The sequence below is a fragment of the Pteropus alecto genome, unplaced genomic scaffold (assembly GCF_000325575.1).
Source record: "Pteropus alecto unplaced genomic scaffold, ASM32557v1 scaffold33, whole genome shotgun sequence".
Classification (NCBI taxonomy): Eukaryota; Metazoa; Chordata; class Mammalia; order Chiroptera; family Pteropodidae; genus Pteropus; species Pteropus alecto.
Window position 1 is genome coordinate 2,770,886 of NW_006435762.1, and position 13,187 is coordinate 2,784,072.

The following is a 13,187-nucleotide window of genomic DNA, read 5'->3' on the forward strand; positions in this document are numbered from 1 at the left end:
ACGGTGGTAAAAAAATACAATGGATTATTACTCAGCCATAAAATAGATGAAATACTGCCATTTGCGACAACATGGATGGAGCTCAAGATAATCATGCTAAGCGAAATAAGCCAGACAGAAAAAGTTGAAAATGACATGATATCACTTATATGTGGGATATAAACCTAAAAGCAACAAATGAACAGGACAAACAAACAGAGACTCATGGACATGGATTATAGATTAGTGGTTATCAGAGGGTAAGGGGTGGGGGGAGGGGGGAGATAGATGCGGTAAAAAGGGTCAAATATAGGGAGATAGGGGGAAGGTGAAATGGGTAAAAGGGATCAAATATATGGTAGCTGAAGGAAACTGGACTTTGGTGGTAAACATACAGTAGAATATACAGATGTCAAATGATAATGTACACCTGAAAATTATATAATTGTATTAACCAATGTTACCCCAATAAATTTAATTTTTAAGAAGTTTTTAAAAATGCCCCAATTTAAAGCAGTGCATAAAAGTGAAGAGCAGAGAGTCTCAAGGGAAAAGTGCAACTCTAGCCTTTTTAGATCTACAAGTATAAATATTATATATGCAGACATACATGCAAACTTGTCATCAGTAGGAATTGCTAAATTTCTCTACTTTTTGTTTAACAGTTTGCCTCAAAACTAAAAGCCAGTTTATTTTTTTACTGTTAAAACTAATCTTGACCTGAAACTCATCTTTTTGAAATTCTTCTAGTTACCTTCAGACTTCATCTCACTTTCAAAACTGAAGACGCTTGGACTAACTGGGAATCAGTTCCTTTCATTTCCGGAAGAAATCCTTTCTTTAGAGTCTTTAGAGAAATTATACATTGGGCAAGATCAGGGAGCCAAGCTCACCTATGTGCCAGAACACATTAGGAAACTACAGGTAAGCTTCCCCAAATGAGCAGGCAAAGAAGTACATGCCCACTGATGCCATAAGTTGACTGATGCTGAGAAAACTTGGCGGTGTCCCCACAGGCTGCATGTGGCATCAAGCATACTAGATTTCCAGCTCCAAACTAACAGTCATTGTTACACTTTGAGGCTTTTACTGTCTTGCCGAACAACCTCCAGATTTATACCCAAAGAACACTTTATTGTGACTGCTATCGGATATGTCATGCTCTACTCCTTTCTACTGCATCATTTGGCACGTTTTATTTGCAGAAACTAGCCATACTGATTTCCATTTACTTTTCACTTTTTATAAGCAGCTTCTGAAAACTGTACTATTTTGAAGTCTTAGTTATCATACAGGTGACATGACTGGGAGCCTGCATTTTGGATAGGCCATTAGATCTCCCTCCCTGCATGGTTGGAAGGCAAATCATGGTTTATTTCACTGTTGTGCCAGGTTCACTGAAGTTGGTTCCACAGCACTGTCTTAAATCCTAGCAAAGCAACAAAATAACTTCATTCAAAGTAGCTATACCAGTGTGTTTTTATTTATATGCATCCTTAAAGAATTGTTATTTTTTTCATGTTCCTGATACTGCACTCTTAATACGGATAAAGTAGGTGTGAGCCACTACAAAGCTCCCAGTCATGGAACTGAGCAGTGGTATGTACAGCACAGATACTTCTTGCATATAACACCAGGTTTCTCTTCCTAATTCTCCATTCCTTTGCCCTATGTTAATAGAACTTGTTCATCTTGTTCCTTGTACATGTCATGACATACTCTTCAGAATCTTAGGGTGAAATGCAAACAAGTTTTTGCCCAGTGAATTTGAAAAGAGTTAACCCATTATCTGTACATTTTGGCTACTTTTACTTGGGCAATGTTGGATTGACTTTTGAGGAAATTACACTTCTGTGGCAACTGCTACAGTTAGCTATGCAAAAGGGAGCAAATGATATGTGTAGTTAAATTATTTTTCCTTGAAGTTCTCATGAAACAAACACTACATTCCCATGTTCTCTTTTCCTCACATAAATAAGAATCACATAACAATGGCTGAACTCAAAAATAGTTATGTTTTTTGATTATGTCCTTTAAATGTTTTTTTTTTCTCCCTTTATTCTAATACATAATAACCCTCATTGAAAGAGCATGAGAACTCGCAGGTGATGTTAGTTGTTATAATTCATTTAGCAATGTAAGAATTATTATGGTATACTCTCATGTTATTTCAGAGTCTTAAAGAGCTGTATATAGAGAATAACCATCTGGAATACCTGCCAATATCATTAGGATCAATGCCTAACCTGGAGATTCTTGATTGCCGCCACAATCTGCTTAAGCAACTTCCAGATGCCATCTGCCAAGCACAAGGTGAGGAATCTTAGTAGATCTGCAACCTAGAAGAGTTTGAATCCAGTATTTCCCATGACGAAGACTTCCCTGCTTTACTAAAGGCCAATTTTTGTGTTTAGAGAGCTTGGACCTACCCCATTACCTCCTTGCAGGGCTCTCTAGTGACATGGAGCAGGCCAGATACCTGACTAGTACAGCTAAGAGCCTCACAAAGGCACTTATATTTATTAGGAATTGAAGAATAAATAGCAAGTACTAATTCATCCCTATAGTCATACACCACCAACAATAATTTACTGAATATCTACTACATGCCAGAATTTGGAGTTGGGGTCCTGCAGTAAATTTTTATTAGGTCACTAAGTCACTTGAATAAAAGGAAACATATTTCTACCAGAGTGGTGAAATTAGCAAGTGGGGAGGCTTTCAGAGCTACATCATTGACATGAAAAGTCATACATGATTCCTATTTAAACATTCGAACATTTTCTACTAGGCTAAATTATTATTTTTTATTTGTACATCCATCATTACATCCATTCACTTAAGCTTTTTCTGAGCTCTTGTTGGAACCAGAATTTTTTTTTTTTTTTTTGCCACAGTATGGTGAATCTTTAGGTTTATAGATATATTTTTAAACCATGACTGTTCTTTAATGAAAGGGAGATGAAAGAATATGAGTGGAAGCTGTTGCCTGCCCATAAGATATTCGAAGATTGGGGGTGGGTGGATATGCCATACTCAGTAATGCTCCTGCCCTTGGTCTCTGGAGGAATGAAACATTCTCAAAAATTTTTTAGTGTTTACTATTTTCCTATCACTAATACTTATTTACACTAGCACCAACAATATTGAGTTGTTATAAAGAAGAGAACTTGGGTTTGCCTCATTAAATCTGATGTCTTTTGTGACATGGCACTTTAGGAAACAAACATTTCAAAGTGATTGGACTAAAGATTGCACATTTTAATTTTGCTGATTTTTAAGATAAATCTATCATCTAAATTTTTTTTTTCAGTTTTGAAAGAATTACTGCTTGAGGACAACTTGCTCACCCATCTTCCAGAGGATTTGGATCGTCTAGTAAATCTAAAGGTTCTGACACTGATGGACAATCCCATGGAAGAACCCACAATAGAAGTGTGCGCCGAAGGCAAAGAGGCTATACTGACATATCTGAAGGAGAAAAAAAAAAAGAAATTCATGGCAACAAAGGTAAAATCAGCAAAAATTCTGGATAATGTATTTACAGATGCTTTGGACAAGGGTTAGTGTTAAACACACTACAGATTACCCAGTGGGGCTTCACTTTACACATCTATACCTTGTCCTCCTTGGGATACTTTTATTTACTTTTATATCCTCAAGGCTAAGTGAGAGAGTTTTTGAACATCATCGTAGCATTTTTGTCTTTTATGTTTCTTATCTCTTTGTCACATAAGAAGCCAAAAAATAGGCAAAAGAAACCAAAACTTCAAATCCTAAGATGATCCAAAATTCTTGGACTATTCACTGGAGTAAAAAGCTGATATTAACAAAGTCAGTAAGATAAAGCTGAAAATTAGAAATGAAAGCATTTATGGAGCAGAGATCTAGAGACCAGATTTCTGCTCTGCCACTAACTAGTATCAAAGGCCTAAGAGCCCTGTTCCTCTCCTTGCCTGCCAGCCCAAGGAGAAATGAGGATACCCTCCACAGACCTGGAATATGTCCAATTCAGTCAATATTCAATATTATTTAATCAACTGGCCCAAGCCCCCATAATCTCACACCCAGATGACTGCATTAAGTCTTCTAACTAGTGTCCCTACATCCACTCCTGCTTCCCATACAATGTACCTTCTACTCAGCAGTTAAACTGGTGCTGGCAAAACATAGGTCGATCAGCTATTTCTTTGCTGAAATCAATGATTCTCCATTTTCTCTGGACTAAGAGGTAGTCTTTGTTGCAAGACCCACTATCAATGGCCCTCAACTGTATCAGACACAATGCCCTCCCTTTTATGATAAATATGATGTGATGCCTCTTTTGTTCTTCTGAAATTAAACTCATAATATAATCTACCCCAAACACATAATTTTAATAAATCAAAATAATGCCCGAGCTGCAACATAAAGGAAAAAGAAAAGTAATTTACATTAAAATATTTATTTGAATATGTATATATTCCAGAATGACTACATTGTAATAATGAAAATAATACCTTTTGGATACTTTCTAAAAGTATTTTGAAAAACCATGTATCATCTTATATATTTTTAAATTGACATTTAAAATTTTTTTTTTGCCACAAAGTTTAAATCATTGCAAAGGATTTACTTTCTAGTGAATTTTAAATATTGACATCCTCAAATCGAGCTGTTAGATCAATATTTTAAATACATCCAATGGAATCTAAATACCACTTTGATTTGATGTCTCAGTCAACATTAATTTACAAAATACTTGAATAAGCTCTTATTTTATAGGCAGAAATTTTGTCATATCTTTTTCTTCTTGAACATATTTTAATTTTACCCTCAGAACTGATCTTAATATTTTATACATATATATGTAATTTAAGTCACTTATAGATCAGCTTTCATACTTCTAGACAAGAATATTTGTATACACTAGATTTTAAAATTAATTTTTTCTGTGACCATAGCATTTTTAATGTTCTGGATTGTTATATTTTATTAGTTATGTTACAGTTGTTAGTAGTATAAAATTGACCAAAACAACAGACAATCTATTACAAATTTTGATATTTAATTATTTGACCTAGAGGATTTTTGGAAAATACATATACAAATGAGAGAGACTCTTTCACATACTTTATATATCTTTGCATAAATATTACTTGTTGCTAGAATGAGGCAGAGTTTGGTATTGGTTCTATTCCTGTTTTTTGTTTAACAATGAAGTGCTGAGAAATCTTGTTCACATAGATAAGTGGACAAGAATGGAAGAAGCCTTTTTTGGGGGGGCTTGTATTTTGTTTTAAGTAGCAATGCCTTACATAACTCTTGAACTTTTCTCAGATTTATATCCCCCCAAAATCAGAGAGAAGGCTCTTAGAGGACAAATCAACTGGTCTTCTTTCAATTTTCTCAAAGACAAAGAGTTAGAAGGCAGAATGATTGGTTACCCTGTTCTTAGAGCCAACATCAACAATATTACTTAGAATTGTCCCCTTTTTTGATGTCCCAGAGGTTTTTGGAGTCCAGGGCAGCACACCTTAGTCATAGTCAGGTGGATAAGAAGTGTGCCAGAGGGGCATTTATGAAGGGGAAGGTTTCAGAGAGTCAGCAGCTGTGTTCCTAGGCAGATACATTTTAGGAAAGGCTATACATAGAAATGGATTGCCTCCAAACTATCCAAGCTTGCATACCTTTGGAAAGTCTTTGTGGACCAGGGTGCATGCCACTTGGTTGAAGACTGTGTGCGAAATCTGAAGACAACAAAAAGCCCTATAAATTTCCAAAATACCTCTAGAGGGCAACATTGTTCTCCTGGAAAATTATCACCCTAACAGTCTGCTGCTTTCACTCCACATCTCATCTTTCCCATTTTCACTTTACTTGAGTCACAAACAGGATCCTTGATGTTTTTCCCCAAGCATGCTCCAGCTTTAAGGTCTTAAAACTCACTCCTCCCTCTGCCCAGAGATACTTCCCCCAGATATGAACGAGACTCCACCCACACTTAGTTTTCAGTCTCTGCTCAAATATCTTCATATTTGCCCTTGATCTACATTATATAAAACAGCATATCCCCACCTACTTCATTTACCCATTAATTCAACAAATACTTATTAAGCTTCTACTATGTGCCAGGCACTCTTCTAGGCACTGCAAAGAGATCAGTGAACAAAACAGACAAGTATCTCATCGTATTGCTTACATTCTAGTGTGATGGGAATAAAAACGTGAGCTATAAAAAAAAAATTATATACTATGTTAGAAAGTGATAATTGGCACTGGGAAAAAGTTCAAGCTAAGAAGAAATGAAATTGCCAGTGTTTGTGGTAGGGGTAGGCCTCATTGGAAAAAAGACTGCCTTAGTTAGCTCAGGCTGCCACAGCAGCGTACCATAGCCTGGGGGTCTTAAACAACAGAAATTAATTTTCTCACAATTCTGGAAGCTAGAGGTTCAGAGAGCCTACTAATAGAGGAGGGATGTTCCTGAGTAGGTGGGAGGAAATAGGATCAAGTGAGGGAAAAAGTGAGGGCTGGCTGTAGGTAGGAGCCCAGAAAATACAGTAAAAAGCAGAGTAGAGACACTCCTGATTCTCCTTATTGTCATCTCCAGGGCACTTAACATGATCTGTCAAATTACACATTCATCTGTTTATTGTTTCTTCCTCTCACTGGAATGTGAGCTCTATAAAGTCAGTGACATTGGTATTTAAGTGCTGTTTCTCAAAAGTTTATAACATTGCCTGGGGCATAAAAGCACTAAATATTCTCTTTAAAATTTGCCTGGATGACTTGCTAATTGAGAAAGAGAGAAAATGAGGTTGAGTTCTAATCACATTCCGTTCTCCACATCTTTAAAACCACATGCCAGACCAAGAGATGTGACCACCCCAGTCCATAGTGACGCTGCTTGGGTTTGTCTCCTTTTCAGATTCAAGCATGGTGGCGTGGAATAATGGTACGGAAAGGACTTGGAAGATATGATGAACTGCTAAAATTACGAAAGAAAGGAAAGAATTCTCCAAAAGATAAGAAAGGAAAGAAGGATGTAAAAGAAAAGCCTGCAAAGGGAAAGAAGAAATAATTCTACAAATTAATGGCTTGAGATAATGAACCCTGATGGATTAAGAAGGCAAAATATATAGAAATTCGATGCCTACCACACAAAAATTATTTGTAGAATTATGGTTATGTATAAAAATAAAGATTATTTTCCGGAAATATTTATGGACAAAATGATATGATGCTTGGGAATGGCTTTAGAATAATACCAGGGAGAGGTAAATGTGGGGGATCCAAGTGAAACAAGATTGGCCATAAGTTGATAATTACAGAAAAATATGATAAATACATTGAGGTCCTTTATACTATCCTGTCTGCTTTAAAAACTTTTAATTTTGAAATAATTATATACTTGCAGGAAGTTCCAAAGAAATGTATGGACAGGTTCATGCACCCTTTACCCTCCCTTAGTGTTGACATCTTGCATAACTGCAATAACAAAACCAGAACATCTACATTAGCGCCATCAACAGAAGTCATTCAGGTTCCATCAGTTGTACATACACTCATTTGCATGTGCGTGTGTGTAGGTCAATGCAGTTTTGTCTTCTCACATGCAGTTTTATGTGGCCTCCATACAATCAAGATACAGAATTGTTCCATCACCGCGAGTCTTCACTATGTTACTCCTTTTAGTGACACCTACCACCTACCCCTAATCCCTAAGCTATTGTCCATCTCTAATTTTGTTATTTCAAGAATGTTATATAAATTGCATCACATATGTGACCTTGGGGAATCAGCTTACTGAAAACCACCATGATCAAAGTGAATGCTGCTGCTTTGATGTTGGTCAAAGTGTTCTAGCTCTTCCTCCTGTGAAGCTGAGAGGATCCATCTTTTCATTCCTACCTCAGTGATCTCGGGGAGTTTGGTTACGGCACATAACAGGTGTCTGAACCATTGTCCACAATCTCGAAAAGTTGATGGCCGAAGGCTAATATCCAATTCAGTTAGCTCTTTGAGGAGCCACACATTTTGGCAGAAGATGGCCCATCCTTCATCACAGATGCTGTCATTATAGCTCAGGTCAAGCTTCCGTAGCTTGGTCAGATGACCTGTCTGTATCGCCGATACTGAAAAAAAAAAATCACTCTAAGTGCTAAAATATAAGAATACTGTCTGCCGTGGCTGTTTCCCATTTCCAATAATATAACACTATAGCTCCAGGCTTAGTAATGACAATATTGATAATGAGTAATGATTGGTTATTAGCTAGCAGCTTTATTCAGGGCATCTGAAATTACTTCAGTAACAAATTTCCTCTCTGCACATCCCTGTACAGCTACAAATGGATTTTTTTTTTCTTTCCAGATCTCAGCCCAAAGGACATCTTTTTTTGTCAAGCTTCTGCTCTTTACTCCACTGGGGTCCCAGCCCTTCCTACAGACCTCCCTTAACTAAATGTAAGGAGTAAGGATCTTTGGCTTTAACTGAGGACCAATAATCTTGCTATTTAATGCTGTTTAATTGTTCATTGCTCATTCATTCTGTCATTCTTCAGTCAACAATTATTTAATTGAGTACTTTCCATGTGCAAAATATACCTGGATAATTTCTAATTCAACTGGGAGACCTCTAATACACAGAACAATTTTCCTTTCGAATAGCACATATCACACAGTACTACCTACAATGACACTTAATAAATAATAATAATAAAGATAAGAGACAATAATTTCTGTAAGAGGAAGTAGAGGAGACAGCCAAGGCAAACAGCACATGCTTTTCTTGTCAGCCAAAAATCGGAATGGATTAGAGCTGAGATACTACAATAAAATCTCAGAGTTGCAAGGGACCTCAAAGGTCTCCTGATTCAACCTGCATCCAGATCAATGATCAGAGAAGAATCCCTTTCATAGCTTCTCTAGGGTGACCAGCATGAGTCTGCCTGAAGTACCCTTTTAGAATACCCCAACAAAGTGAAGCAGGGCCTGAGTTTGCTAATGAGAACACTGAAGACCCTCAGGTATGGGCGGGCGTGGAGCTGAGCACCCTGCAGGAGCCTCCCACCACCACATCTCTATCCGTCTCCTTTTATAAATGCCCTCTACTGTCTTTTTGGCTTTAGCATTGCCCTTCTTTGTTTTAACCAGATCTCTTCTAAGCTAATGTCAGAAGAAGGGAAGCTGAGCCGAGGGCTTAGCCCCAGGCCTTCTCTACCTCCCTCCCTCTGGGCTTGCCAGGCAGGCACACTGAGCTCTGCGGCAGGACTCCTGTGGAACCCGTAGATACAAACCCAGGAGAGCCACGTCTTCTGTCACTAGGGAACAGCTGCTCAGCCTCAGCACTTGAAGGGATGTCGAAAGCTTCAGAGTTTCCAGAAGCAGCTTCAGGTTGCCACCAACACATTTATTCCAGGAAAGGCTGAACACTTCCAGAGCAGAGAGGTGAATGGAAGCTTCAGCTAAAATGACAGCAACAAGAATAGCAACCATTTAGGGTTCTTTAGGGGTCCTAAGCCTTGAATTTGGGGAACCTAGGCTAGAGCAACATATTAACATAACAGATTCAGAAAGTTTTAGAGACTGGCTCTCCTGCCTGATATTTATGTTGTCTGTTTTTATTCCGAAGAAATGTTAGAAACCTTAGAAAGTAAAACTTGATTAAGTGGAATTCACTATCAAGTGGGGTTTCTTTCCTTCACATTTAAGAAGGAGAAAGAGGCAAAGAGTTTGGACAGCTAGTCATCAGTCCCGGGGTGAGTCCCAGTTTTACGGATTCCACTGTAAAGTCACTGCTGAAATCCAGAGACAGGGCCAAGCCTCCCTTGACTCTGAAACACCAAAATGTATTTGTGTTTCCTTAAATGCAGTTACAGAGACAAAGGAAAGAAATAATGTATTTTGGAAAGATTTTTAAAAGGAAAATAAAAGATTTTTCTGCTTAATTATGTTTCCCCTAACACTAAAATTAACCAGAACAAGATACAGTAGTTAATTACACTAAATAATTTTGCCTTTTTTCTAAAAAGTAAAATATTTTCAAAGGGAAAATATATATTCTAATAAGAAAACCCCTCCCAGTCATATGGTACAGAGACTTGTCAATAAGAAATGAAAATTTTTTCCTTATAAAAGTGATATAAATATATATTTACTTGATTTACTTTTTAATTCAAATCGAATGATAGACTTATGTTAGATGATGTAATTTAGTGTAATATCTACTTGATTATGATCCATTGATTGTAATTGGAAAGAGCGGTGTCTTCTGATGACAGAAGATACAAAATTAAAAACAAAATTTTCTAAAAAATTATTCAACATTTTCCAACTAGAAAGCATATCTACGAAACATTGTGTTGTCCCCAAATTTATTTTTTGCAGAATCTTTCTAACTGAGCATTAGTCTGATCAATGGAATGTGTTGTGTATGCGTTTACTTAACCATTTTAAGGATTACAGACCCCTTTTGGAAGTTAATCTGTCTGTCTGTCTATCTATTCTATCTATCTATCTATCTATCTATCTATCTATCTATCTATCTATCTATCCACCTATCTACTTACTTAACTAATATGTAGAAATACCTAAAATGTGCTTTGGGTACTTAAGAATAAATGCAATCTTTGCCCTCAAGAAGATTACAATCTGGGAAAAATATGGACATTAAAAAACCACACTAAATAAGTACATAATTATAAATGCTGATAAAAAATATAAAGAAGATACAGGGGTTTTTAATGTCTTAGAAGGGGATGTTTACACTGAGACCTGAAGTCAGAGCTCCCCAGGAAAGAATGAGGGGTAGAAAATCCAGGAAACAGGAAGGCTTAGTGTTAGGAGAGAGCTCGATGATAAGAAGAAACTAAAAGAAGCCAACTGAGGCTGGGTTCAGGGAGCGAGGGGCAGAGTGGCTGAGATGTACTAGGGCCAGGTCACCCGGGCCTTTTTTGACAACATGAAGGAATTTGGATTTTACCAGAGGTGTTACAGGCAGCCATTGGGTAGTGATAAGATCCAATTTATTTTTTAAATGGAATTTATAGACTCTGTCCCCATAATAATATTAACTAACATTTAATGAGTATCTACTATGTGCCAGGCACCTTTAATAAACTTCACATGCATTAACCCATTTAATTCTTACAACTCTACGAGATAGGATACAATTATTTTATTTTACATTTTGCAGATAAAAAAAACAAAGCACAGACGTGATCAGTACCACAAGTCACAAGAACTAGAGCCAGGATTTGATTTCAGGCAGTCTGATTCCAGGTGCTTTGGAGCCAGAAAATGTACCACACAGTCTCCTAACAAAATAATTGCAGTCAATTCTAGGGATGTCACAGCTCCCTTTCCCAAGCCTGACTATGGACTGACTCTCTGACCTGGGGAGGGGGAGATCCATGGTCTCCATTAAGAATTCCAGATCTGAAAGGTACATACCTGCTACTTTTTCTCATCCAGACGCATGGGCAATGAGATAAGCAAAGCTGGGAGCAGTACATGGTCAGGACAAAGTCTATGTGGGCCGAACAAAATATTTGGGCTAAAAATGGGCACAAGAATACCCTAAATATAGAGTTTTTAGAATTTGGGGTAAATTATATTAATTTCTACTAATAGATATTAATAAATAGCTACTTATTATAGAATACATTAATTTTATTAATAATAGCCTTTGGTCCACATATAATTCATTTTTAAGGAAGTGTCAACTGACATAACACTTGGGAGGTCAGAGAGAAGGGCTGTTTTCATCGTAATCCAGGGAGCATCAGAATTCAACCACTCTGGTCTTGTGCACGTGCGCAAAAAAGTTAACCTACCTGGGGTGAGACTGCGCTCTCCCTAGAAAGGACTACTCGCAAGGTTGGCCCTTAGCCAACATCTGGGAAATTGGAATTTGGAAGTGTTCCCATCACTCCTCAACTGATAAGTGTGGTTCATTGTACCAATGGTGTCTGTGTACAGATAATGTGGTTTATGCTGAATGCCAGCTTTCCTTCTGGGAGTCTGCAATTTTGGTATCTGCTAAGCAAAGGGAGCCTGTGTGACCATCTCCCAATAAAAACCCTGGTCTTGAAGGTTCAGGCAAGCCTCCCCAGTAGACAATATTTCATGTGTGTCACCACAACTTGATGGAGGAATGGAGCGTGTCCCATCTACAGGGAGAGGACTCTTGGAAACTTGTGCCTCGTTTCCCCCTGACAGCACCCCATGCACCTGTCCCTTTGCTGATTTTGCTTTATAGCTTTATATCCTTTCATTGTAATAAATCTCAACAGTGAGCACAACCAAATGCTGAGACCTGCAAGTCATTCTAGTGGATCGCACGTGGCATCGGGACCCCTGCCAGGCAGCATGTGCCCGAAGCGCTAGTTGCCTTGGTGTATTTGGGGAAATACGGCAAAAATCCCTTGCCTCGAAATGTTTCTCTCTACTTGCCGGCAAGGCTCTTGCCCCCAAATAGGCAGAAATGTCAGAATCAGTAGACCCTTGATGTAGGCTGGGCTGTATCCATGACCTTCAGGCAGGCCCAGATTTCTGAGAGGACAGCAAACCCTGTTGGGAAGTAGATGCCAGGCAGTCGGCGAGGCTCGCACACTAGTAATTGCCTCCCTTTTCCCATAAGACAGGGATTCATATTGGCGCCTCATTGAAATTACATGTTAGTATGGACATGGACCTCCAGAGTTGGTTATATACACTTTAGATTTTCAACGTTAAGTATGCAAATGCCAGAGTTATTCACGTGCCTTCAGAAGGTCACTTTTAAGAAAATCTATTTCCTGAAAAGAAGACAAACCAGTACTTTACACCTTTGCCTGTGGCCAGAGCCTTGGAATGAAAGTCACGTGTAGGGGAAGAGAGACACCACCCTCCCAGGTGTGACTGTACCGGCCTCCAGGGACCCTCTTACCGAGGGCGGTGAATGTCTCCCTTTCCAAAGCACAGCTGTTGATTAGTAAGGACTTCAGCACTGGTAGAAAGCGGAGCCTGCTGAGTAGGTTTTCAGAAGAGCTGCCCACGTTTTTGTTGGCAGACAAATCCAATTCCTGAAGACTCGAGAGTAAAGGGATAACCTGGGCTGTTAAAATAGCAACAGTGACATGCTTTAGGCACCATCTCACAAATTCTTCTGGGTGTTTGTTTTCAACAGTCTTCTCGACTGGCAAGCCCAGGTCTCAGTAGTCTGAGCCTGGCCCGCCCTTACACACT

General features: G+C 38.3%; 2 protein-coding genes across 5 annotated transcripts in view; one reads left to right on the top strand and one right to left on the bottom strand.

Annotated features, from left to right (window-relative positions):
• LRRIQ4 (leucine rich repeats and IQ motif containing 4) overlaps positions 1–7,167 on the top strand; it is a 14,805-nt gene extending 7,638 nt beyond the window's left edge. For all 3 annotated transcript variants that reach the window (XM_006910874.3, XM_025046056.1, XM_015588531.2), the window contains exons 3-6: positions 730–903; positions 2,154–2,292; positions 3,293–3,489; positions 6,887–7,167. In XM_006910874.3, the coding sequence (XP_006910936.1) occupies positions 730–903; positions 2,154–2,292; positions 3,293–3,489; positions 6,887–7,039 (663 nt within the window). In that variant the 3' untranslated portion in view covers positions 7,040–7,167. The remainder of the gene's footprint in view (positions 1–729; positions 904–2,153; positions 2,293–3,292; positions 3,490–6,886) is intronic.
• Positions 7,168–7,761: 594 nt separating this feature from the next.
• The window catches only part of LRRC31 (leucine rich repeat containing 31), an 18,331-nt gene continuing 12,905 nt past the window's right edge, over positions 7,762–13,187 (bottom strand). For both annotated transcript variants that reach the window (XM_006910816.1, XM_006910815.1), the window contains 3 exons: positions 12,889–13,056; positions 9,257–9,424; positions 7,762–8,093 (listed from right to left, as the gene is read on the bottom strand). In XM_006910816.1, coding sequence (XP_006910878.1) covers positions 7,762–8,093; positions 9,257–9,424; positions 12,889–13,056 — 668 coding nt within the window. The remainder of the gene's footprint in view (positions 8,094–9,256; positions 9,425–12,888; positions 13,057–13,187) is intronic.